Genomic DNA, 26,993 nt, shown 5'->3' on the forward strand with positions numbered 1-26,993 from the left:
GCCAAACGTTCTATGTTGCTTGTGTAGCAGTAAAAGTAGAGCCAGATTCATGGGATGAGATACCAAGACTTCCAAGATGACATCTTGGTGAACTGAAACGGATTTATAGAATGTAGATTGGACCAATATAAGGAGTAGTTCAATGGGGGTGTTGGTATACAGTGTTCATGTATATTGCAATAACTTTGGTGTTTAGTAGAGTTATTTTTCCACGTGTGTGTTTGTGTTCTATAATGAAGTTCCTGTTTGCAGAGAGGCAGCAGATAGAGATTCTGTGTATATAGCACTACAGGACAGTGCACAGTCCATGTGTCTAACAATCGCCACAAAGCTGACATTCTGTATAGCCGTTCAAATCTGCAAGAGACCAACCTAAAATGATCTGTGTTGTGGTGCTGAAGGGGAACTTTAAATTTCAATTTTCATGGCGTGCAAATTCAAGATTCTGGAACGTGGCCTATCCCAGTCCTTAACATCAAAGTGACTTTGCAAAGACTGACCCTTAACCTAGTCCTTCCTTGCAGAACCACTGGCAGATGCATGCAGGAAGCTCATAGAAGTGGATGCATACGCACCTGCATTAGGATGCATGCTCCTGCCCACATGTCAGATTTTGGCATGAGATTGTATCCATCTATTTCTATGGGGTGTCTGCATGAAGCTCAAAGGTGGATGCACCCACATCTACCAGCAGCTCTGCACACAGGACAGTATTAATTGCCTGTTTGAATGAGCCCTTATGTGTGACAACACTGTCCGTTCACATTCCCCGGAAAAGTTACCAGTGTGCTTGAAAGCTTTCACTACAATCTATTTGGTTAGCTGATAGACTCTGAAATTTGAGAAACTGTACACAGACATTTTATGCCAAACATACGGAAATGGTTTTTGGATTTATATTGCACTTGAATGAGCCTGCTGTAGCTCTCAATTTCCAGTTCTATTGCATTACAAATTTTTCCAGGTATGTTGGCTTTATCCCTACTAGAGTAGCAGACTAGTGTAGCCAGGAGCTTAACTAAGAATGGAGAGAAACTGGCTGCAGTTGCTCTGTAGCTTCCTGCATTGCTGAATAGTAAGTTCATCATGCAGCACTGTGCTGTGGGAACTGTAGTCTAGAGGAGACTCTACTGTAATCAAGAGCTTTTAACCTGTATTACCCAGAGAGGAGCTTGCTGGGAGGAGGGGAAAGAGCTGCATTTTTCCCAGGCTGTACAGGACACTGCTTCCTCTTGCTGTTGGCTAGCCTGGAGAGTGCACATAGCTGTCCAGTGTGCACCACCGCTGCTGAATATCGATCGTCTGATCTGGATCTGCACTGCTGCATTCAGGAGTAACCTGGAGTCACCCAGTCACCTGGGTGCAGAGTAGAGCATGGGACTAATCATGGTTTGTATCCAGATTGTGAGCTGCAATATTGCTGGGGCTGGTGAGCTGCTGCTTTTGGGGTTTAATAATCACTGCTTGAGACTGAGGTCTTAGGAACTTACAATACAGCCATCTAGTACTTATTGCTGCCTGCAGGCTTGACTGGGACTATTCTCATGTGCACCAATGGTACAACTGGTCCCCAACACTAGCTGGTTGAACAGTTAGGACTAAAGCGAGGCTTCCAATCTGTTTAATACAATATCCAAAACATGGAAGCGGTGACCTCTAAAAGTTAGGTTAGATTAAAAAGGTAAATGTTGCAAGAACATCTATTGCCCACTGAAAATACACAAATTTTAATATGGCAATTCACCCAGCAGTACTATGTTTGTAGGAGTTGGTCTTCAAGTTTATTTACAATGTTTAATAACTTTTGAGCATGAAGCTAGATTTGGTGTATGCGTGATTATAGATATATTTTGTTTGATTTCTCTCTGCAGTCCAGTTGGTAACTGCCAGCTTTTTACAAGCAAAACTGCAACGTATGCCCCCCCTCTTTAACTGCATCAGGGCACAGAGGAAGCATTTCCCAGTTAAGCTTTAAATTTTCTGTTTTATGAAACCTATGAGGAGCTGAACGACTCCAGTCAGTTGCATTGTGTTGCTGGTAAATGGTCAAACGTTTCCAATGCTGTTTGCTGGACAACCAGAGCATGGACAGACGTCAAATATAGTGCTATGCATTTATCATGGTACATGTATTATATGGCTGGTTAAATGTCATTGAGTACTTCTAAGGTGAATGTCCACTTTAGTGTATTTTTATTGAAACAATTTTACAAGGAGTATGGCCAAAGCTTTTTGGGCTATGCTGCTTATGTGGGTCATAGAAGTGCACTTATGCTCCCCTGTGACCCAGAATCGGCTGACAGTAGGTAAAGCCCACTGTTGGCTGATGTCACAGAGCTGGCCCAGGCTCCGTAAGGATAAGCATGTCGGGATCCACCATATATGCCAGAAAGGTAGCTAACTGTCCCCACGGGCTGAATGAAAAATGGAGGTCACTACTAACTATGCAATGTTAGTAAAGATATTTCCCACGCTGTTATTGTTTCCTGACGGGGACCAGACCCATTGATTGCAAGTGCTTATCAGATGCTGATCGGTTGCTGGTTTTCCAGCTTACTTCAACAAAAGCTAGTTTTGAGATCCGCTTCTATTGAACAAGCAGCTGTGCACACATGTTAAAAGTTGTCTGATTTGTGCTGATCTATTGCCTGTGTGTATGGGGCTTTAGTTTTTGGTCTTATAGCCAGTGGGGGACAGTTACCAATGCTACCATTAAAGCTGAACATTACTTTTTTTTTTTTTTTGTTTTTTTTTGGGGGGGGGGGGGTTTGTTTTTATCTTGGTCTGGTCAGCTGTCTGGAATGGGATTTCCATTTTTTAAATTTTTTTTTGTATTCTCATTTCCTGTTGTCTACAAGACAGTAGGTGAAAATAAATCTCTCAAATGGGATACAGATGGCAAATTAAACTGGCAATGGTTTTACCATTCCCTGTTCTATAAAAAATAGACTATAATTGTGGACCTTTTTGTGGCTGCTGAAGCTCAACCATGTGTCCTGAAATGCTGTTAAATATACCTGAAAACACTGATTCTGCTTTTTATAGGTCACAATGCCAAAGTCATTAAGTGCCTCTGGGCCACCACAAGGAAAAAGGTACTCGCTGAGAGTAGCCCTGAAGAAGGTGCAGTACTCTTCTGACAGCAGTGAGGATACTGAAGAATTTGAGAAGCCTCCCGTGGTTCCATCAAGTGATTCTGAGGAAGAGCCACCAAATGAATTTCTGCAGAGAAGAGCCAAAAATATTGAGGATAACAAAGCCATGGTTTGTACTAGACAGCTGGGCAGCAAGCCTAAGTTGGAACAATGGCAACGTTTTGTTTGTTTGGCTTATATTATTTTTTTTATTTTTTTTTTTTACTTCCCAGATGTTTTGTTTAAAGTGAGGACCGGGCTAACGTTTTTACTATAATGTATCTTGTGGGTAACTATTGAGCTATGTGCTCACAGGCAGTTTGGCCCCTCAGCATCAAATCCAAAGGGTTTTTTTTTTGGGGGGGGGGGGGGGGTTTTGATACATGGACTGCACTAATGCAGTGTACTGTTTCACTGCCAGCACCCTGCAGAATATTGATGGGCTGAAAAATGTAGCAGCTGCACACAGTACAGACCAGTGCTGGCATTTGGGATTATGTTTTACACCATTCCTGCTCTTCCCAGGTCCCCTGAAACACTTGGATTTGACATTGAGAGGCAAAATCGCCCATATGCATGAGGCCTTGTGTATAGCCTTGATGCTGCATAATGAACTACCACTGGCACTACAAAACGTGACATTCCTTTCAGGAATCTGTTCTAGGGCACACAGTATACTTCAGAGTAGACTTAAGATGTGACCGTTTTTAACGAATTTCAGTTGTACAGTAGACAAGATGTCCTATTACAAAAGTGAAATGGGTTGATTTCCCTGCAATAGATAATAGAAATACATCATTGCTGCTGGCGACAACTGCTTTTAATGAAGGACCTATTTTGTATAAATGTTGACTTAAAGCATGCTTTGTACGGTAATTTTCATCCAAGAGTAAAATTTCTTATATTTATAGTGTACTTGCTTTGTGACGCAAAAAGACAGAGTAACCTATACAGTTGGTTTTGGTGTACTACAGTACCTACTTTTAAAATTAAATTTTTTTTTTTTTTTTTTTCCAACCTTGTAGCTGGCCAAGCTCATGGCAGATTTGGAGAAAATGCCTGGACGCCTTGAGCCAGATTTCAATAATGAGAACCATAGGACTCCGGTAAATGCATTTTACAGTCTTGTACATTCAGTTGCAAATGTATGTTTAGCAGGGATTGTATTTGTTGGATTTTTTTTTTGAGTAAAATTGGTTTCTTCTTTAGAAGTACTCCAGACGCTCCAGGGTTTCACTGGTAGCAGCTGAACCAAGGAGAAATCCAGAGCGTGCCGCTCGACGTGTGACTCGCTCTATGGGAACAGAACTGCCCTCCTCACCAGATAAGGACAAAGATGATCAGAGCCTGGAGGATCAGTTGTTGGAAGACGTGAGTGGTGTGTTTGTGTATACCCCTTAATACAAGCATTAAATGGCAACTGTTCAATAAACGGTTGAATAGCCAGAGTGATAATTTGAGCAACTGTTTGACAATTCTTGGATATATATGTTAGGATTTCTCCCTTTTTACCCACCCCTGTTCCCCAGAAGCAGCATTAAACTAAGAACTAAATATAACCCTAAGCTGCACAGTAGTTTATGATTCCATTTAATTTGTGCCCTTGGCTGTAAATGGTCTTCAGTGGATGTGTGATGTGTACAAGTAAAAGTAGATCATGTGCTCCAAGGCCTACTGCCAATCTCTGCAGCTAAGCAGGCCCAGGCCTTGTCTGTTCCTCATGGCTAAGACTTATGTTCATGTGTGTCCACCATCCTCTCTAGTCCAGTCGTGCCGCCAAACTCCACTTTAAGATTCTAAAAGATACTACTTTGTATCCAGGTAGGATTGTGCATTTGCAGTTTTGCATGCATTTGTTTCTACATCTTCACATTGTGTGTGTGTGTGTGTTTTGACTGCAATGTACCATAGAAGAAGCAACACTATTGTTGGCTCTGGCATGATGCATAACTCTTCCTACAGGTGTTTTACTTGAGCCTTGCTGTTCATTTTGTTACAGGTATTTATATGGCTCTGGCAATGTACACAACACCTTGCATATTATACATATTCTAGATCTTATAGCCCATTTATACAGGAGCCAATTGCCTTACAAGCATGTCTTTGGTGTGTGGGAGGAAAACCATGCTAACATGGGGAGAACATCTAAACCTCCTGCAGTTAGTATTGTGGTTTGGATTCAACCTAGTTCTGCAAGGCAGAAGTGCTCTTCCCCAACATAGCTTAATGTATAAGACTGCTGCACAATGTTGCTGGCACAGAGTTCATAAATACTATTCTAAGTTTTTAGAGGCAGTGCATTCCCCACAATTCACATGGCAAGTCCATACTTAGAAAGCAGAGTGCAGATGTAACTTTGAGTGAAGCAGCTTAAACGAACTGCAGAAATACGAGGTGTGACCATTTTTAATTTCCAGAATGGACTGAGTTTCTTTCCTATACACTAGCAACTTAACTTCAAAGTAACCCCCTTGTAAAGTGACGCACTTTCCTAGACCACTGTGCCACTGCTGGAAATTTTCTGCAATATTTTTTTTTTTTTTCCCTCCAGTTGTCTTCCAGGCCAGCACTTGAGAGATGGCACTCTTCCCTCCAATCAGGAAACACATTGCCTATTCCGTCTTTAAAGCAGTCCCTCAGGCCCATGTCCAGTTATTATGTATTCTGCATCTAGAAGGGACATGTTCCCTGAGGGACTGCCGAAGGTCCCCATTTGGAAGGACTCCCTTTTGGCCTAACATCTTCACAAAGAATATTTATGAAAGCTCTGGCACCTTTTGAGGCTGGTCTGATAGTAGCACCTTTATCAGGATGACTCAGTTTGTGGCCCCCAGGGAAGCACCGTTGATGGAAAATCTTACTCAAGCTCAACAGTGGCTGAGGTCCCTGGAGTGGATTCTCAACCTGGACAAGTCCAATCTATCTCACCCAGAATATCCTGTTTTCTAGGATACTATCTACAGTCTGAAGATCAAGACTGTACTTCCAGAAGAGAAGATTCTGTATCTAATTAGGAGAGTGTGAGTTCTACAAAACAATCAGCCACTGTTAGTCTGAACTCATGTTGCTACTGGGCTTGATGGCATTAGCAATTCCAGCCTTTCAGTGTGCCATACTCCATCTAAGGCCCTTGCAATCCTTTCTTCTGCAAGTATAGGGACAGGAGGACCTGGACAGGAAGATACTACTTCCAACAAAGAGGGCATTGTGGTGGAGAGACCCCACACATTTTAATCAGGGGTTACTTTAGTAGCTTCCAATATCGTAGAAGCTAATGACAGATGTGAGCAGATGGAGCTGGGGAGCCCATGAAGAAGGGTGGCCAGTCCAAGGAAAGTGGACCCTAGAAGAAGCCCATGCCTTTTCAAATTGGAGGGAGCTTATGGCAGTAGCGACAGAAATATCCTATTTTCAGGACTAGGTAAGGGGGCATCCTGTCCAACCATTCAACCGCAGTAGCATATATAAACAAAGGGGCACCAAGAGTCCATCCTTAGCCACTTGGCGCTGACCGTACACAAATTGGCGGCCTCACAGAAATGGTCTTTTTGTTTTGGTCTTTTTTTGTCTTTTTTTTTCCTGTGGGGCTGCTAATTTGTGTACCTGTTTGTGCTGGGAGTGTGCTGCATGGCATGCTCCCAGCACAAAGACCGGGGTGTCGCTGACAGCCTCGGGTCTTGTTCTAACAATTGGGTCCTGGAACCTCCTGATTCTAGGTCACCTGATCGCTATGATAGCCTCTGACTGGCTGTCACTGTGAAGCCCGTTAGCCTTTTCTCTCTCTGAATGGAGGAGAAATGCATTGTATCTGTCCTTTCCAGAGAGGGAAAAAGTGTGTGCCAGGGTTAGTGTTTGGTTTTTTGTTTTCTTTTTATTTTGGGCCAGTTTTCCTTTTGTTAGTTAAAAAAATCAATCAATCAGATTACCATTTACATCCAAATAAAAGCCCAATTTGTCCTGGAATAAAAATGTATAAATGTGGTATAATCCACCTGGATGCACAAAGTAGTTGTGGTGATGTGTACAGTTATGCTAACACGTGTCAAAGTAGCAAAATTGTGCTTTGGCGTTGAGATTTGTTTTACCCTTGGGCATGAAGGATATCAGATCTGCTTGTGGGTGGAAAATCTTTTTATCCCTATCGGCGGTTCACCTAAAAGGGGACCACAAAAAAGTGGCAGTTGCCAGGAATTCCCACAGGAAGAATGGGAGCTGCAAGTGTTTGTAGAGCATTGGAGGAACGCCAGAAATTAGATCTATATGCATCAGCCAGGAATGCAAATGTGGATCTTTTCTATTCGCCAAATCTGCAAGATCCAGCCCCGGTGGTCGATGCTCTTCTGAATCCCTGGAATTTTGTGAAGTGCTACACCTTCTCCCCAGTTCATCTGATCTCCCAAGTTCTGAAAACGTTTCTACAGGAACAGACAATGTTAATTTTTGATCACACCATTTTGGCCCTAGAGTTTGCTTTTCAAAACTTCTCTGCCTTTTAGCAGAGCAGCCTTGGTCACTCCCTCTGAGAGGATCTGATGCAGCAGGGACCTTTCACCACCTCAAGCCAGGAAAATTCAAATGGACAGCTTGGCTTCTGAAGAAATTTTGAAAGCAAGAGGGCTCTTGGACAAAGTTGTAACATTACTGAGTGCTAGGAAGCCACATACTAGAGATATGGAAGAAGTTCAGATCTTGGTGCTTGAAAAATGGTAGGATAAAAATGGACACTTTTTTTTTTTTTTTTTTGGTTTTTTTTTTTTTCTACACCTTTTTACTGTAAGAATTCCAAAATAGTTAGGACTAGCTCCTTTGTACTTTAAAGTACAAATGGCAGCCTTCTCTGTATCTTGAACAGACTTTGCAAGATGACTCCCTAATTTCCAGGTTTTTCAGAGAGGTGAGCAAGGGCAAACTGGCCAAATCTTGGAAATGTTTGAGACCTATCAATAGGGCTAAGGGGCATCATCAAATCCCCATTTGAGCCACTGTATGAGGTCTCCCTACAAATGCTGACATTGAAGACTTATCTTGGTGGCCATCAACACCGCCTGCAGAATAGGAGACTTGGGTTCTATTGGTTACAGTACCTTTCCTAACTGTTATGGATGACAGATTAATTTTACAGACAGACCCAGGCTTCATACCGAAAGTCACTCTGTGATTTCACAAATCTCAAGACATAGAATTTCCCTCCTTCTGTAGCGCACCCTCCAACAGTAAGGAGCAAGATCTGAGCCTCCTGAATGTCAGAAGGTGCTTGTTTAGATGCCTGGAAGTGATGAGCCAGTTTAAATCAGAGGCCTTGTTTGTTCTGTATACAGGGAAACAGAGAAGCAGGCTTCCAAGAACACCTTAGCTAGGGGGCTTAAGCTAGTCATTGTGGCATGCTATGGAATCATGCAACTGCCTCCTCCCCAGGGTCTAAAGGCACACTCTAAGGCTTCAGCAGCTACATGGGCAGAAAAAGTGGTCACCACCCTGGAGCAATTCTGTAGGACAGCAAACTGGTCGAGGTTCTCTACCTTTTTTGTCCAACATTACTGTCTGCACCTGATCTCCAGCCAGGGCCAGGCCTTTGGGAGGAAGGTCCCCCAAGCAGTTGGGCCAGGAACTCAAACACATGTGCAGGAGCATTGTCTTGGTGGAGAATCAACATGTCAGGCCAGAAATCATCTCTTTGAACAGACTCCTGTAACTTTTTCATAATTTCCAAGTACCAATGTTGGTTGACCATTTATACCATGTTCTATGAATTTGTAGCAAACCATTCCCTTGTGACCTAAACTCCAGCATGATTTTAAACTGAGCACAAGATATGCTTTCTTTGGACAAGGTGAATTTTGTTTTCCACTGCATGATCTGGTGTGTGGGTTTTTTGTTTTTTTTTTTTGGTTTTGTTTTTCCCCCCCTTTCCCCTCATTGGGGTGACACCTGATTGTACTTGCTCAGCAGATGTGCTTCTGCTGAGTGTTAGAGCTTGACACTCCCCTTTCCTGATGAGCACCCATTCAGTGGTCGTCATGCTGCAAGGTCTCTCCCCTCCCTGCAAGTTTACGTTTTACATAAAGCCCCTTTTCATTTTTAAATGCCACAGACATTCCTAAAATCACCTATGCCTAATAGAACACATCAACTCTTAATATTTTCCATCTTGACAAAGCCATTTAAAGGAAGATGCATCCAATGAAAATCCATAGTGAACTGAATGAGTGGTCTAATTTTTTTTTTTTTTTTTTATAAAAGCCAGATATTGTGTTGGGTAAATTTTGACTTTTTATGCAAAAAAGAGAACTGTCTGAATTTTAATGCTACTGAAAGATTGTTTTTTATCGCTAGGTGTTTTTTATCGCTAGGTATTTTTTATCGCTAGGTATTTTCAAGGCATGAATGCCCCTTTTAATCTTGTCCCTAATGCATGATTTCCTGAAAGGTGATTATGTGCATGTATGGGTAAGTGACTGTGTAGGTGTGTGCAGTTGTATGGATTAATGACTGTATCTCTGCCTGTCAAGTGAGTTTCACCATTTTAGACAGATTGATATTCACTTTGGCTATTGATATTTTGTGCTAGAATTTCACATTTTTAATAAAGTGCTAATTTTGTATTTGAAACTTTTTTTTTTTTTTTTTTTTTTTTTACTTCTGTCCTTTGCAGCTCTCCTAGGAAAAATGCAAAATCCAGCTTTTTATTTTTGTAAGATTCATGAGAAGCAAAAATTCATTAGTGTTGAGGTCTACTAAGAATAGAATCCAGTTTGCCCAGGAAGGCAGGTTTCATAGTATTTTTGTTGTAGCATGATGTCATCTCAGTCTCCTTAATTTTGGCTTCAAGAAAACCGCCAAACAAGATGTGGCCAATGTGTCTCTGAGCCACAGTCCCTGTGATATTAGAAGCCCAAATCCTACTTCTGTATTAAGACAAAGTATGATGCAGAGACTGAAGACTATTTCAACCTAACTGGAAGGATTCCTGGCCTTGGTTTGTTTTGAAGGGGAGTGAGGGAAAAGATTTACTGTGAAATTTTGCTTAAAATACCCTACCATAGAAATAAGTCACTCTGGATCTGTTAGGAATGTCTTTGTAAGCAGTTGTGATAAATTTTGCATTGAAACACTTGTTCAGCCTAAGGCATCAACAAGTACAGAAGTAGCAGTGCCAGTTCTGCAGTTCAGTCAGCGCAGCCCATTGTTAAAGCACTACAAAAGCTGAAGGAGAGAGAAAAGAACCCCTTCTTTTTTTTTTTTTTCTTTTTTTTTTCTTCTTATGCATACAGAATTGCAAAACCAAGGGAAGTCTCTTTCCAACATGGATATGTTGTGCCGAGCAATAATAAAGGAAGGAGTGGATATAGGGAGAAACTACACTAATCATGGAAAAGCTGCTGAATTCATCAAATGTGAAGCAGAAATAATCTGACAGGACATCAGAGATTATCAGAAATTCAAGGTTTATCTGTATTATTGCAGATGGCAGCACAGATAGTGCCATGATTGAACAGGAAAGTGTGCTGCTTAGGGTTGTCAATGAAGGGAAACCTTATACAACATTTGTAGACCTTGTCCCAGTGGAGCATGCACATGCTGCGGTTGTGCTGGATGCGATTGTTAAAGGTTTAAAAAAATCTGTCTTTGGATATGCAACATCTGAGGTCTCCAGAACAGCCTGGTCCAATGCTTACAGGTGAAACTCGAAAAATTAGAATATCGTGCAAAAGTTCATTTATTTCAGTAATGCAACTTAAAAAGTGAAACTAATATGAGACGACTCATTACATGCAAAGCAAGATAGTTCAAGCCGTGATTTGTCATAATTGTGGTGATTATGGCTTACAGCTCATGAAAACCCCAAATCCACAATCTCAGAAAATTAGAATATTACATGAAATCAATAAAACAAGGATTGTACATAGAACAATATTGGACCTCTGAAAAGTATAAGCATGCATATGTACTCAGTACTTGGTTTGGGCCCCTTTTGCAGCAATTACTGCCTCAATGCGGCGGGGCATGGAAGCTATCAGCCTGTGGCACTGTTGAGGTATTATGGAAGACCAGGATGCTTCAATAGCGGCCTTCAGCTCTTCTGCATTGTTCAGTCTCATGTCTCATCTTTCTCTTGGATTCTCTATGGGGTTCAGGTCAGGTGAGTTTGCTGGCCAATCAAGCGCAGTAATCCCACGGTCATTGAACCAGGTTTTTGTGCTTTTGGCAGTGTGGGCAGGTGCCAAGTCCTGCTGGAAAATGAAGTCAGCATCCCCATAAAGCTCGTCTGCGGAAGGAAGCATGAAGTGCTCCAAAATCTCCTGGTAGATGGCTGCATTGACCCTGGACTTAATGAAGCACAGTGGACAAACACCAGCAGATGACATGGCTCCCCAAATCAACACAGACTTGCCGCTCCGTGAGGACGTCAGAGTGACGAAACGCGTAGGGCGGAGCTTATTGGATGACGTCAGGACGTTCCCTGAAGCTGTCGGCGAGGTGTCCGCGGTGAACGGGGCTCGTCCATTCCGTATATCTGATCGTTTGCTATACCAGTGTCAGGTGGACACTTTATTTTGTGAGTAGGATGCGATTGAAATAAAAGTTTTAATGGTTCTTACTTGCTGCACCATCATGCCTTTTCTTTATTTTTGAGTGATGTTACTATACATTTGGAGGATGATCGTTTTATAAGGAGTCTTGGCTATACCTCAAAATCACTGCAGAGTATTGTTCCTGCTATCTGGAAGTGTCTTTACTATAGAGTGCTGCTTCATGATCTACTTATTCATCGCTCCCAGAGCAAACGCGCTTGTGCTGATTTATAATCTAATCAGCATTGAGCTCTGGTGAGTTTATTCCATTCATTTGGTGGTGGATAAAGCACGGTGGAATTACATGTTTAAAGAAGAAAATTTTCTGTTTTTGGGGTGTTGGACATTTCTTCTATACACTTATATGCACGAAATTTATGGATTATTTTCACTGAAAAGTTTTTTGTATTTATAATGTTGGGACTTTTATACCCATATTTGTGATATTAATTTTGATATATTTTAGCGCATTCCAATTGCTGATTTTTTATATTTTACCAATATTTTGGGTTAAAGGTTTGCTGCTGGAGAGGATTGATACTGTTGATTGGCGCTTTCTTTTTTTTGTTTTTTTAGCATCCCCATAAAGCTCGTCTGCGGAAGGAAGCATGAAGTGCTCCAAAATCTCCTGGTAGATGGCTGCATTGACCCTGGACTTAATGAAGCACAGTGGACAAACACCAGCAGATGACATGGCTCCCCAAATCAACACAGACTGTGGAAACTTCACACTGGACTTCAAGCATCTTGCAGTGTGTGCCTCTCCATTCTTCCTCCATACTCCTGGGTCCTTGGTTTCCAAATGAGATGCAAAGGTTGCTCTCATCAGAAAAGAGGACTTTGGACCACTGAGCAACAGACCAGGTCTTTTTTTTTTTTTTCTTTAGCCCAGGTAATACGCTTCTGACGTTGTTTGTTGTTCAGGAGCGGCTTGACAAGAGGAATACGACATTTGAAGCCCATGTCCAGGATCCATCTGTGTGTGTGGTGGCTCTTGATGCATTGACTCCATCCTCAGTCCACTCCTTGTGAAAGTCCCCAACACCTTTGGATGGCCTTTTCCTGACAATCCTCTCCAGGCTGCGGTCATCCCTGCTGCTTCTGCACCTTTTTCTTCCACACTTTTCCCTTCCATATAACTTTCTATTAATGTGCTTTGATACAGCACTTTGGGAACATCCAACTTCTTTTGCAATTACCTTTTGAGGCTTTCCCTCCTTATGGAGGGTGTCCATGATGGTTTTCTGCACAACTGTCAGGTCAGCAGTCTTTCCCATGATTGTGATTCCTACTGAACCAGACTGAGAGACCATTTAAAGGCTCAGGAACCCTTTGCAGGTGTTATGGCTTAATTAGCTGATTAGAGTGGGACACTTTGAGCCTAGAATATTGCACCTTTTCACAATCTTCTAATTTTCTGAGATTGTGGATTTGGGGTTTTCATGAGCTGTAAGCCATAATCATCACAATTATGACAAATCACAGCTTGAACTATCTTGCTTTGCATGTAATGAGTCTCTCATATATTAGTTTCACCTTTAAGTTACATTACTGAAATAAATGAACTTTTGCACGATATTCTAATTATTCGAGTTTCACCTGTATCTCTGTAAATTTTGATGGTGCTGCTGTAATGATGGGATCAAAAGGTGGTGTAGCAGCACAGCTAGTGACATTCTATTGCCTGTACACTGCATAGCACACAAGACTCCTTACATTGTTTTGAAGACTTTTGAAATTTATAAGTTCTACTGGAATAGTCCTAAAAGGCGAAGAGATGCAAAAGTAATAGAAAAAAGCTCTGCTCACGTCAGTGACATTAAAGAAGCAAGATGGGTTTCAAGTAAAAGGGCCCTAAAATGCAGCAAAACTTGCAAACTGTTTTACATCTTGGCGAGGTTGGTGCTGAGAGATTCTTGAGCCTGCATCTCAGCTGTCATAATGTTTTCAGTCAAATGAGTTACTGATACTAGATGTGAAGCCTGCTCTTGAGAAATGTGCATTAAGGCTGACTGGCTTGAAGCTTGATCTTTGCGAACACATGATGCAGTTAAACTGTACCACCCAGAGGAGAGGAAATTTGGAGATCAGTGTGCTGGGGGTTGGGAAATTTAATTGTCAGGCCAGTGCCCACCAGCTGCAAGCATATGTAACATACAGCCAATTTGAAATTAGATTACATTGATGAAAGATTCCTTTTTTTTTTTTTTTTTTTTTTTTTTTTTTGCCATCCCGTGGATTTCAAGTCTTTTGACTACACCTGGGCAGAGAAAAGCTATATTGTCGGAAGGCCTGCCCATAGTGCAGGTGAAGTTCCACGGCGCACAAATAGGCGCATGCGCAGAGTCCTTACCAGTCAAACAGATGTGCACTTGGACATCGGTGTGCGCATGCGCACTCGCACATGCCGGTGCGTGCTTTTCACTAATGCTGATGCCAAAAGGGCTATTTAAACTGGCTGCAGTAGTTGTCCCATTGCCTTATGGTATTTTCCCTGCTCATGTTCCCTGATTCCTGTGATTGTCTCCTGATACCGAACCAGCCTGTTCCGGATCTCCGCTTGATTGTTTCCTGCCCTGACCTCCTGGCTTATCTTGGATTATTCTTCTGTCTCTGCTCCTGTCTGATCTTCGGTTGCTGACCTGGCCTGTGACCTGACTACTCTTCCTCCTGCCGCTGTAAGCCTGATCTGCCTGACCGATACCGAACCCGGCTCGTCTGATCCTGCATCCTCAGCACGCTGCGCTCCAGTATCCATGGCTACATCAGAACCCTGCTCCTTGCCTGCAACTCATCAGCTCACCTGCTATTACCGGACTGATCTCAGGCACTCGTACCCCACTGTGCAGTCCTTGAGCCGGAGTTGTACGGGAAGCCTGCCTCTTCACATCAGGCTCACTATCCAGGTACGTGACATATATACATATGGCAAAGGTGACCTTGAGGAATTGCTGGATTATTTTGGCATTCTTTTCTCAGCTGAAGAAAAGTTGGCTATCCTTAAGAGTTTTGTGGCCTTAAGGCACACATGAAAATTTTCAAAAATAAAAACATAAGCTTTGCCTGCTTATTATACAATGTTGTCATCAAAACCATCTACTCTGTGTAATATATTGAAGGTTGTGGAGATGATGTGCACAGTTGGTGTTTCAACAGCAGAGGCAGAATGGGTCTTTTCTGCCATGAATGTCGTTAAAAATTCACTTGGAACAAGACTTCAGCAGGGTATGCTACAGGACAGAATGCTCATTTAAAATGGAGGGTCCTGAATTTGAAGAATGACCCCAGTAGAGCTATTCAGTACTGGCTTACATCTGGTGGAACCTGCTTAAAGTGTACTTGTCATGGCAATGCCACTATATCCTCAGCTTCATGGGTGTTACTCTTCTGTAACTTGGTTTTTATTCTTGCTATGCTCTCATTTGCCCTGCTTAGGGATGATTTCCCCAGCCAAAAAAAACCTCCTTAGTTATTGCCAGTGTCTGAATGCTGGTGCATGCTATGGAGTTGTACATACATCCACAGTGCTGGTGCTGTGGCTGCTGTGCTTGGAGAACCGAGAAACTGCCTAGCACAATGTGTAGAGCACTTTCTGCTCTTCCAAAGGAGAATGTTTGTTTGTTTTTAATAGGGACAATAACCATTACTCTTGTGTGGGGTGTTTTTTTTGTTTTTTGTTTTTTTGTTTTTTTTTTTTTTTTTCCTCTTACGGAGATCTTTTACCTATTGTTTAAGCTAAGTACCTCCTCAGGGGACTTTGCACCATATCCTAATCCTCCTGCTAAAGTACATGCTAGGCTAGATTTACAGTAGTATTATTCACATTGCAGTTTGTGCTTGTATGCACTGTTTATTGCTGATTCAGGATTTAATTTCAGTCTAGTGGTATAGACCTCTATTCTAAGTTACTTTGGCATAGTGATTATGCTGTCTGTCTGAACCTACCTTCTGTGTGCTCATTTATGCTCAAACTACCATTTACTCTAACCCAATACTTTGTGTTCTAAACGGTCTTGTCTCACTTTCTGATACAAATTCACAGTTGAGTTAAAGGTAGCCACACTTGTGTTCCTATAGGTTCTTGCAGTAACTCTCTCAACCAGGTTTTCCAGAGGGGCGAAGGTTATTTTTGGAGTTGAGGCACAGAACCGAGAACCCAAATTACCAAGTGGTGATGCTGCACGCTTCTTCAATAAATAAAATAAATGAAAAATGGTATTCTGTTCTTTTTGTTTTAATCCCTTAAGGTGTGTGTGTGTGTGTGTGTGTGTGTGTGTGTGTGTGTGTGTGTGTGTGTGTGTGTGTGTGTGTGTGTGTGTGTGTGTGTGTGTGTGTGGTTTAACTGCAGATACAAAGGGTATTTGTAGCAATGGTTTTGAATCTTGAGAAAATGGAAATTAAATCTCTCGAAGACACTCTGCAACCTGCATGCAATGGGTGCTCTGCTGACTTACTCATAGGTGAGCAGCATCCCGGGCACTTGCTGCAGAAGGTGGATCTTGTGTTTCCACGCTACCCAACTGCTGGATTTGCCTTGATTACATTCTCTAAGGATTTTTCTGCCCATCAAACTCAGAGAAAAGTGACATCACTGGGTCAAGGCTTTCAAAGTGCCTTTTTGTTTTGTCATTGATAAAACCATAGGAGTAAAAATATTTCATTTACTGTAAACTACCCGATTTTAACACTTTATTGTATTCTCCCTCCAAATTTTAAGAGAGAACCAACAAGAAGGCGGCGAAGCAGTCGGCCTAGCATTCATACTATTCCCCATGTTGTTCGTCCAGTAGAGGAAATTACTGAGGATGACCTGAAGAATGTGGCTGACAATGTGAAGGAAAAGGTGTACAACACAGTGCTTGTGAGTAGCTTATTTAGTGTTCTCTATTGATATTTACAGTCCTTGTAGTGTCCAAGCATCTTGAGATAATTTTGACAACTTGTTCTCCTTGAATTCAGACTCCTTCTCCTCCTCTTTCTTCCTCTTCATCCTTTCTCTTTTTCTTTCTTTCTCTTCCTCCTTTCTCTTTTTTTTCTTTCTTTCTCTTCCTCCTTTCTCTTTTTTTTTTTTTCTTTCTTTCTTTCTTTCTTTCTTTCTCTTCCTCCTTTCTCTTTCTTTCTTCCTCCATTTATTTATGTGTGTGTGTGTGTGTGTGTGTGTGTGTGTATACATACATACATACATACATACATACATACACACTTATAATGTGTGTGTATATGTATATATATATGTGTATGTGTATATATATATATATATACACATGTGTGTGTGTATATATATATATATATATATATATATATATATATATATATATATATATATATGTATACACACACACACACACACACACACACACACACACACACACACACACACACACACACACACACACACACATTATAATTATGTGTGTGTGTATATATATGTATATATATATATATATATATATATATATATATATATATATATATATATATTTTCTCTAGCTCTCTGAGTTTACTTTTCATTTGTGTATTTAGGGTTCTACCTGCCATCAATGCCGACAGAAAACTATAGATACAAAGACAAACTGCCGCAATGTAGAGTGTAGAGGAGTCCAAGGACAGTTCTGTGGTCCATGTCTGAGGAACAGATATGGCGAAGATGTACGCAAAGCTCTTCTAGATCCTGTGAGTAACCTCAGTAAGAGTCTCTTAATGGTATCCCTCAGATAAAATATACATTAGCTACTGGAGGGTTTGCTTGTTCACCACTACTTGATCTGTAATGCAACCAGAAAAGAGCTGTCCACAAGTGGCCTGAACAAAGCAAAGTTCAAAAATTAAGTTGTGTAAATAAAATGGAATGACACAAGGAAAAAGTATTTGAACATGCTAACTGAAATTTATTTAATACTTTGTATAAAATCCTTTGCCAGTAATGACTGCTTCAATAAACAAAGCACTAAAAGATCAGGGTTCATAGAGGCCCACGGTACCTTCAAGAATTTTGAAGACTGTGTGGAAGCATGGGCCATACAGGAGATGTCCTTGAAGCGGTCATTACAAAGGATTTTGTACAAAGTATTAAATTTCATTTAGCATTTCCCTGTGTCCTTCCATTTTATTACACAACTTAATTTCTGAACTTTATTTGTTGTAGTTTCTTTGTATGTATGGGTTGTTACCCACATGTGGTGAAAATGTAATTTCAATAGCACCTTTAGAAAAATACTTGCTGAGAAAAATGGTGACCTGTTCAATACTTATTTTACTCGCTGTATTTTTAGTGCAGCCTCTCTTTATGCAAATATGAAACATCCCCAGTCATAGAAATCTTTTGAAGCTTGTCTCTCTATAGTAAGATTCATGACTTGGCATTAGACTTATTTGCAACAGGTGAAGTGTAGTCTGGTTCTCCTGGGGTTGCAGAGCCTGCTACGTTGGCTAGACCAGAGTTTCTCACTTTTTTTTTTTTTTTTTTTTTTTCCCCTAATTAGCAAACTAATAGTTTTACATAATGCAGCAACACCCACACATGTAGGACACCCAACGTTGGCGGTGATTTTATTATTTTAAAGTAAATACACTTTTATACTGGTACTGACTAGTTTTCCAGTGTTTCCTTCCCTCACTCAGCTAATGTAACTCAGTGCTGATAGAGAGGGGCAGAGGAGGGGCAAACAAGGATACAGTGCAGGTGCCCACCCATCTCCTTTTGTTATAATGCACAATGAAAACCTGTGGCTTTGTGTAGACCTTCTTTTTTTTTTTTTTTTTTTTTTTTTTTTTTTTACTTTTTTTTAAGGTACCACTGAGGAAACCTGAAGGCACCCCATGGTGCCTGGGCATCCTGGTTAAAAGGCTGGGCTAGTGTTGCTATTTCTTATTTCATGATGCAGCTTAAACTTTCCTCCATATGAAAGTATTTAAAGGTGCTATCCCTGTCCACCTTGCACAGCAATATTAGTGTCCCATTTCCCCTGCTGGTAAGCTATAGTAGTGCATTAAGAGAATGGCAGTACACTCTTCAGTTTCTTAAAGATATATATTTTAATAATATTTTCGTTAACCACCTCCTAGAAATCCTACCAAATGAGCCTGGCAAAGATGTACCCAAAATAAGAAAAATTAGAATAGAAAAGTTGTGGAAGTTGATCAGGAAAAGGATACAGACAACCTTAAGCCCTGTGCTACTTGATGACATAAATGGTATCAGGTGAAGGGTCCTCTGATCAAAATCTGAGAGCCCTGACAGGCTCAATCAATATTTGAAAATACTCTTCCTTTTCCATAGGAAAGGAATTCGGTGCAAAATCACAACCTATACAAAACCAATAAGTTATCACTTACAAAAGCAAGAAAAGTTTGGAGCTTAAATTGCTGCATTTACATACTGAGCAGGAGGACAGGGCCACCCTTGAAGCAATTTTCAGCTACTTTTATCTTTTGTCCTGTCAGGTTCCTGATGGATTCAAATATTTACTGTTTACAGCACAAACACAGAATCTACCTTGAAGACTAAAACCTAAAAGGGCCAGGTTGAAGGGGGGGGGGGGGGGGGGGAATTAGTTGGCTTTCTGACCTTTCTGTCATCTGTGGATCCTTCCCCCACCCCTGAAGTCCCAGACTCTTTTGGACACGCTGACAGATCAGCCCCGACTGGGGCCTAAAACCTGTCTTGCATTTGAACAAGAGACTAAGGGGCATTTCCCACCCTAAAACAATTTTTTTTACCAATTGAAATCCTGAGGAGCCAAGTGGAGCTCCATAAACTCAAACAAGACCTTCCTAGGAAAAAAAGGGGTTGCTTGGGAACTATTTTAAACCCTTAGAAAACCGACATTTTAGGTCGGTTTTCCCCTAAGACAGCATATTTGGTTGCAATAGCCTCTATAAATTGGTGAAGAAGGCTTGAGGGATACTAGGATAAATCCCCTGGTAAAGCTGGTTTATGCTTCAAACTGCCACAATTTCAGAACCATGACTAGAAACTTGAGTTTCTATCAAGAAATGGACTGGACATTCTGTTTAATAAGAACCTATCTTGGACCTCAATTGATTTCAGCCATGGTTCCTTGAGCGTTTCTATTCAAGCTTTGTCAGGACTGCTGTTGAGAAGTAAACAGAATCCCTTTGGAGGAGTAAAGGGACTTCATGGCTCCTCCAGGACCAATTTTTGCATTCAAGTATTGCTGCCAAGGCTGGTATCTCATTTTTTGAGACTGAAATCCATTAGGTGGAGAAATTTTTAATGTGTGTTCTTATTTCTACAAGGAATGCAGAGTCACTTTTCTGAGGAATAAATCTTTAGCTTTTGGAACCTAAAAAAAATGTTTGGTAAAAGCCCTATAGATATGTAGCCACAGGTGGGAAAAATAATCTGCAAAGCTTGGGTTGGGTATGGTTTAGCCCAGATGTATGTGCCTAACAGGATCATTGACAGAGGTGTTTGGGTTTTTTTTTCTTCATTTTAGGACTGGACCTGCCCCCCTTGCAGAGGGATCTGTAACTGCAGTTTTTGTCGTCAGAGGGATGGTCGCTGTGCTACCGGTATTCTGTTTCCTTTAGCCCGTTACCATGGCTATAGTGATGTCCATTCGTACCTTAACAGGTATATGGCTCCTAACATTTGGTTAAGTATGTTTTCCAGTAATCTACACACAAATTTAGTATACTTCTGGTGTGTGGTGGTTATGGTTGTAACTAATGCACACAGCCAGATGACTTCTAAAATACTTAGTTAACTGTTTCTTCTTTAGCTTGCAGAGAAAAAATGAACAAAGTGATGAAGACTCTCCTTAGACTTGACAGAAGACTATCTTGTCATTAGATTTTAATGTTTCTTGGTTTTTAATGTTGCTTGCTCTTTTCTGTGAGAAATTTTAAATAAAATGTTTTTCTCCTAGTACATTTTGTAGAAATGAAGTACTATTACAACTGTTTTGGTATAAAGTGATGTATAAGTAAGCATTAGTGCAATGGTGCTTGCATCTTTTGGGATCTAGCATGAGTTACTAATAAGAGGGTACCTCAAGTGTGTAAATGCAAAACAAGGACAGCTTGTTTATTAGGATCAATATGTAAAAAATTAGCTTCATTTTAGAGTCCCTAATCAAGTGAAATGTAACTTTCAGATGTAATCCACATAGCCTTACATTCAGTGGTGTATAGGGATCTTTAAATATGGTAACGTGGCTCATTATCTTGGTAAATATGATAACATGGCTTATTATCACAATCTTGGTAACTTTCTGGAAGGAAATCCCAGTGCCAGGCTCTGAACTTCTTTAGCCCCTTGTGGTTCCCATTAGCCATGTTCACATGTGCCTTGTGATGCACCAGGATCCTTCTTTTTAAATCCTGGACTCGTTAAAAGCAGAGTTCACATTCCTGTTAGAATATAAATAAAACAAATGCACATTTTTTTACCTTCAAAAAAATGTGCATCTTTTTTTTTTTTTTTTTTTTTTTTTTTACAAAGGATCTCTATATGGGCTGTCCAGTTACTGAGCTGCAGGAAGTGTCATTGAAACTTCCTGACCAAAGAATGACCGCATACGCGTGGATGGGGTGAGTGGCGGCGGTGGGTGGAGGGGGATGGGACGAGTGGCAGAGGGGGGATGTTGGATGGGGTGTGTGTGTGGGGGGGGGGGTGTTGGGTTGGATGGGCTGAGTGTGGGTGGGGGAATGAGCGGTGGGAGATGGGGATCAGTGTCACTCACTTCAGATCACGGTTTCTCCTCCTTGCTCATTCTCAGTGTATCTCTGGATTCCTTCACGTGTCTTCAGTGATGCCTATCCCCACAGAGAGCTCCTGGGTCAGCTGACATTTCTCTTTTGGACGCTGCCTCACAACATATGGCATCTCCCTACCGTACTGAACTCGAGAATTGGTGTGGCTGGGAGGTTCAATGCATGGATACTGTGTGCTTGTGCATGTTCAGTAGACAAATCTTCGGGTGGAGGGAAGCAGGCCCCCCTACAGTGGTGGAACTCCAGGGCCCAGTCGCACATGCGACTTTTGCGACCCTGGTAGTTCCGCCGGTTCCAGGAGCAGAAATGTGCCAGGCCATCCTTGGCAGCATGGGCTGGATTCGACCCCCAGAAAAGCAGTGATCATTCAAAGGAAGGCCAAACATGTCGACAACTTCGTAGGAGAAGCTGCTGTTGATTGCCTGTGCTGCTCTGTCAGAGTTGTGCTCTTTCCTGTGATGGCAATAAGAGCCTTACAGCTGTTGTGGATGACAGATTCCTCTTGCAAATCCAACTGGTGCCCTATTCCCTTTGATGGGACAGCCTTGTTTGGATATTGCAGATTCCAATTTGCTGTCAAAGTCATGGGACGAAAGTCAGGATTAATCCTACAAGCCTAGCAAGGAATACAGGGGAGGGTGGAAGTCACCCCAGACATCTGTGCACAGTTGGCTGAGTCAAAATCAACTCTTCCCCCAGATGTACCTCACATCACAAAACTTCCTTGGTGCCAACAAAAGCTCCAAGTAGTACTTGTGTACATCCAGTCACTTCTGCGCAAAGCTGCTATAGAGCCAGTCCCTATACAGGAAAGGCATGAAGGTTTCTATTCTCCACTTTTGTTGGTAAAAGATAAAGACCACTCTTGGACCTGAACAGGAAGATCAGTTTCCAAATGGAACTGCTAGTCCATCACACAGGCCATCAGAAAAGGGGACTGGATGTCCCTGGATTTGAAGGATGCATACCTGCATGTCCCAGTACATCTGAGTTACTAAAAATATTTTCATTTTGTGGTCATGCATACTACTTCCAGTTTGCCTGTTTGCTGTTTTTGGACTGTCTTTCTCCGAGGACATTCTTCAAGGTCCTGCTCCCAGTCTTTATCTTGCACAGACAAAGCCTGCAAATATTCCACTACTTGGAGGGCAGCTTGTCAGTGGCACAAGATGCTCTGACCATTAAGAATTCCTAGTCCAAACCCTGCTAAAATTTGGATGGATCTTCAATTTGGAGAAGAGCCAGCCATTTCCCACACAGAGGATGGTGTTCGTAGGAGCAGTCCTAGACACCTACAAGAACACAGTAGAACTACCTCCAGAGAAGGCAATGGCTCATTTCCTGCCTAAGGGAAAGTGTCAGCATTTCAAATACAAATGAGGTGCCACGCTCCACTATGTGCAAAACATAAATACAAACAAATAAGGAGGCAAATTGAAATAAAAAAATCTTCCAACAAATATTTGTGTCCACACAGTCCGTGGTTATCTATCACTTATAATGTAAAGATGGGGTGCTCTTCAATTCACCTCTTGTAATATACTCAAACCAACATTTTGTGCACCTCCACCAGTTTTGTTCTCACCTGGTGTATATGACCAAACCATTAAGTGAAGTCATAAAAAGCGTGTGTCCCTTTTTTATTTTGGACTGATGAGATTGGATTACTATCCAATGGGTCTGGGTCTCCTTCAATACTCTAGTTGCCCTCCATCAGATCAGATGCCAAAAAAGATAATCAAAACAGTGCTTTATCCTGCCTAAGGGAAAGTGTCAGCATTGTCTTGCCTCCAAATATCTCCAACTCCTGGGGGCACTGGCAGCCATACTACCAATCATAAAATAGACCCATTGGCAAATAACCTTTTCAGGTGCAATTCCTGAGACAATGGAAAATCAGTTCCATACACTGATAGGGCAATCCCTCAATCTGTGGCAGGAACCATTGAACCGAACTGCTATCGGTTGATTCTGGACCCACTGCTGGTGGTCACATCGGATGCACCGGCATTACGGTTGGGTGCTCACCTCAATGGTCTTAGTCCGAGGCTGATGGGAAAACAAGCAAAATGAAGTTTCCAATGTGATCAAGCTGAAGGCAGCCTTTCAGGCCTTGAGGGTATTTCTGGAACAGATCCCTGGAGCCAGTTACATAGTTAGTCTGGCTGAAAAAAGACAAAAGTCCATCCAGTTCAACCATAGAAAGAATAAAAAAAAGTTTTATAATGGGCAGCACAGTGGCTAAACGGTTAGCACGTCCGCCTGGCAGTACTAGGGTCGTTGGTTATTCGAACCACGGCACCACCTGCCTGGAGTTTGCATGGTCTCCTTGTGCTTGCGTGGGTTTCCTCCGGGTACTCTGGTTTTCTCCCACACTCCAAAGACATGCTGGTAGGTGAATTGGTTCCTGTCTAAATTGGCCCTAGTATGTGTATGTATGAATGTGAGTTGGGAACCTTAGATTGTACGCCCCTTGACGGTTAGGGAATGATGTGAATGTACAATATGTGTGTGTGTGTGTGTATGTATGTGTGTGTGTGTGTAAAGCGCTGTGTAAAATTGATGTCGCTATATAAATAAATAATAATCCTATACCCACAGTTGATCCAGAGGAAGGCAAAAAAAACCCCCCAGCAAAGCACGATCCAATTTGCTCCTGCTGGGAAAAACATTCCTTCCTGATCCCCGAGAGGCAATCGGATATTCCCTGGACAGGGGCGGATTGACAACTCATGGGGCCCCCAGGCAATAGGGGATCATGGGACCCCTGTGTCCTTGCCCAAACTCAAAAAAGCCTATGAAAAAGGTACCGGGGGCATCTCATGGGGCCCTCTATTGACCTTGGGCAGTGCCAGAGTTTCCAAATGGTCAGTCTGCCCCTGTCCCTAGATCAACTTTATCTATAAATGTTAGTATCCAGTTATATTCTGTATCTAAAAAGAATCCAGGCTTTTTTTTTTTTTTAAGCAATCCACTGAGCTGGCCAGAACCGACTCTTGAGGGAGTCTATTCCACATTTTCACAGCTCACTGTGAAGAAACCTTTTGTGTTTGGAGATTACATTTCTTTTCCTCCAGACGTAAAGAGTGCCCCCTTGTCCTCTATGATGACCTCAGGGTGACTAGCTCTACACTGAATTCACTATATGAACCACTGATGTATTTATACACGTTGATCATATCCCCCCTTAATCTCCTCTTCTCAAGAGAATAAATTCAGTTCCTCTAATCTTTCCTTGTAGCTGATCTCCTCCATGCCTCTTATCAGTTTTGGTTGCCCTTCTCTGTACTTTCTCCAGTTCCCCAATGTTCTTTTTGAGAATTTTTGTGCAAAACTGAACTGCATATTCCAGATGAGGTCTTACTAATGATTTGTACAGGGGTAATATGATCTCTCTCTCTGGAGTCTATACCTCTTTTAATATAAGAGAGGATTTTGCTCGCTTTAGAAACCGCAGCTTGGTATTGCATGCCATTCTTAAGCTTGTGATCTACCTAGATCCTTCTCCACTATTGATTCTCCTAGTTGTACTCCCCCTAGTATGTATGATGCATGCATATTCTTAGCCCCCAAGTGCATAACCTTACATTTATCAACATTAAACCTCATTTGTCACATAGTTGCCCAATGAAACAGTGCATTGAGGTCGGCTTGTAAGTTTGAAGACATCCTGTAAGGACGTTATTCCACTACTCAGCTTGGTGTCATCTGCAAAGGCTGAAATGGGATTTCTTAACCACATGCCGCCCAGCCACCGCATATAAACGGTGGCAGGGCGGCGCTCGTAGGCAAAAGCACGTTTTAAAACGTGTGCCCACAAAACAGGCAGGGGGCGCGCGCGAGGCACGCGCCCGCCCTACCTGTCCCGCGGGTGGCAGCAGCGGGTCCCCGCCGCTGGGTCACGGCCGGTTTTTACCAGCCGTTTTTCCCGTGATGAGCGGTGAACACTGAAACAGAGCAGGGCTGCATTGTTTACACACAGCCTGCTCTGTGACAGTTCGCCGCCAAGCTGCAGAGGGAGAATACAGTTTCTCTCCCTAGATCAGCTCCCCCCTCCCTCCCCCCGTTCAGTACACACCCCTGCCCCTTAGTAAAACACTCCCCTCACACAGTGAACACTAAAAATGTTAACCCCTTCCTCCCCAGTGACATTAGTACAGTTTCAGTGGGTTTTTTCACTGATCACTGTATTGGTGTCACTGGGGATGTCAGTGACCCCAAGTCAGCTCCCCCCCAGTGTCAAAATGTCCGCCTCAGTCCCGCCATAAGTCGCTGGTCGCCGTCATATGTCGCTGATTGCTGCTATATGTCGCTGATCAGCGCCATTATTAGTATAAATAAAAATTAAAAATCCCAGTATCTTTCCCGCCATTTGTAAACGCTATAACTTTCACGTAAACCAATTAATTTACACGTTTTGGGTTTTTTTTTAGCAAAGACATGTCGCAGAATGCATTTTGGCAGAAATTTATGACTAAATTTGATTTTTGCATTTTTTTTTACTGGACATGTTTTATAGCAAAAAGTCCAAAATATTGTTTTCTTTTTCCTCAAAATTGTCAGCCTTTTTTTTTATAGCGCAAAAAATAAAAACCGCACAGGCGATCAAATACCACTGAAAGAGAGCTCAATTTGTGGGGGGAAAAAAGGATGTAAATTTCATTTATGTACTGTATTGCATGACCACACAATTGTCCGTTAAACTAGCGCAGCGCTGTATAGCAGAAAAATGGCGTAAATTGCAGTATTTATACCATAGTTTGTAGACGCTATAACTTTCATACAAAGCAATCAATATACACTTATTGGGATTTTTTTTACCAAAAACATGTAGCAGAATACATTTTGGCCTAAATTTATAACCAACTTTGAGTTTACTAAATATTTTTTATAGCTGAAAGTAAAAAATATTGTTTTTCTTCAAAATTTTTGGCCTTTTTTTGTTTATAGCGTGAAAAATAAAAAGCGCACAGGTGATCAAATACCACCGAAAGAAATCTCTATTTGTGTGAAAAAAAGGACGTAAATTTCGTTTGGGTGCAGCATTGCATGACTGCGCAATTATCAGTTCAATTAGTGCAGCGCCGAGTAGCAAAAAGAAGCCTGGTCATTAAGGGGGGTAAATCCTCTGGAGCTCAAGTGGTTAATCTCAGACCCTATATTGTTTATAAATATATTAAAAAGTAAGGGTCCCAACCCTGGCGTACACCACGGATGACCCCAGACCATTCAGAGTATGAATCATTAACCACTACTTTTTGAATACGATCTTTTAGCCAGTTTTCTATCCATTTTACATACAGCTTGTTTTCAAGCCCGTAGACTTTACCTTACACATTAGCCATGTGTGGGGAACTGTGTCAAACACTTGCAAAATCCAAGTATACCATGTCCATTGCCACCCCTCTGTCCAAGGTTTTTCTCACCCCCTCATAAAAAGCAATCAGATTTGTTTGGCAACTTCTGTCTTTCATGAATCCATGCTGTCTGTTGCTTAAAATATTTTTTTCCAGCAAGAATTCCTTCTATGTAGTCTTTTATTAAGCTC

General features: G+C 41.7%; 1 protein-coding gene across 1 annotated transcript; it reads left to right on the forward strand.

Moving 5' to 3' along the window:
* The first annotated feature begins 3,051 nt into the window (after positions 1-3,051).
* On the forward strand, positions 3,052-20,494 carry LOC149450816 (cell division cycle-associated protein 7-like). Its single transcript, XM_089691354.1, has 7 exons — positions 3,052-3,264; positions 4,160-4,240; positions 4,344-4,505; positions 16,425-16,568; positions 17,231-17,380; positions 20,167-20,303; positions 20,452-20,494. Exons 1-7 carry the CDS (start codon positions 3,052-3,054, stop codon positions 20,492-20,494), a joined length of 930 nt encoding a protein of 309 aa, XP_089547480.1.
* The last annotated feature ends 6,499 nt before the right edge of the window (positions 20,495-26,993 follow it).

The sequence above is a fragment of the Staurois parvus genome, unplaced genomic scaffold, assembly GCF_062004578.1.
Source record: "Staurois parvus isolate SC_StPar_1 unplaced genomic scaffold, SC_StPar_1.0 ptg000562l, whole genome shotgun sequence".
Taxonomy (NCBI): Eukaryota; Metazoa; Chordata; class Amphibia; order Anura; family Ranidae; genus Staurois; species Staurois parvus.

What these genes read in the sequence shown, in the direction of transcription:
- LOC149450816 (XM_089691354.1), top strand. Translation starts at nt 3,052, where the DNA reads ATGCCAAAGTCATTAAGTGCCTCTGGGCCACCACAAGGAAAAAGGTAC. An exon ending in AGGATCAGTTGTTGGAAGAC is followed by an intron (nt 4,506 to 16,424) that starts GTGAGTGGTGTG and finishes CCAAATTTTAAG; the next exon opens with AGAGAACCAACAAGAAGGCG. An exon ending in GTCCATTCGTACCTTAACAG is followed by an intron (nt 20,304 to 20,451) that starts GTATATGGCTCC and finishes TTTCTTCTTTAG; the next exon opens with CTTGCAGAGAAAAAATGAAC.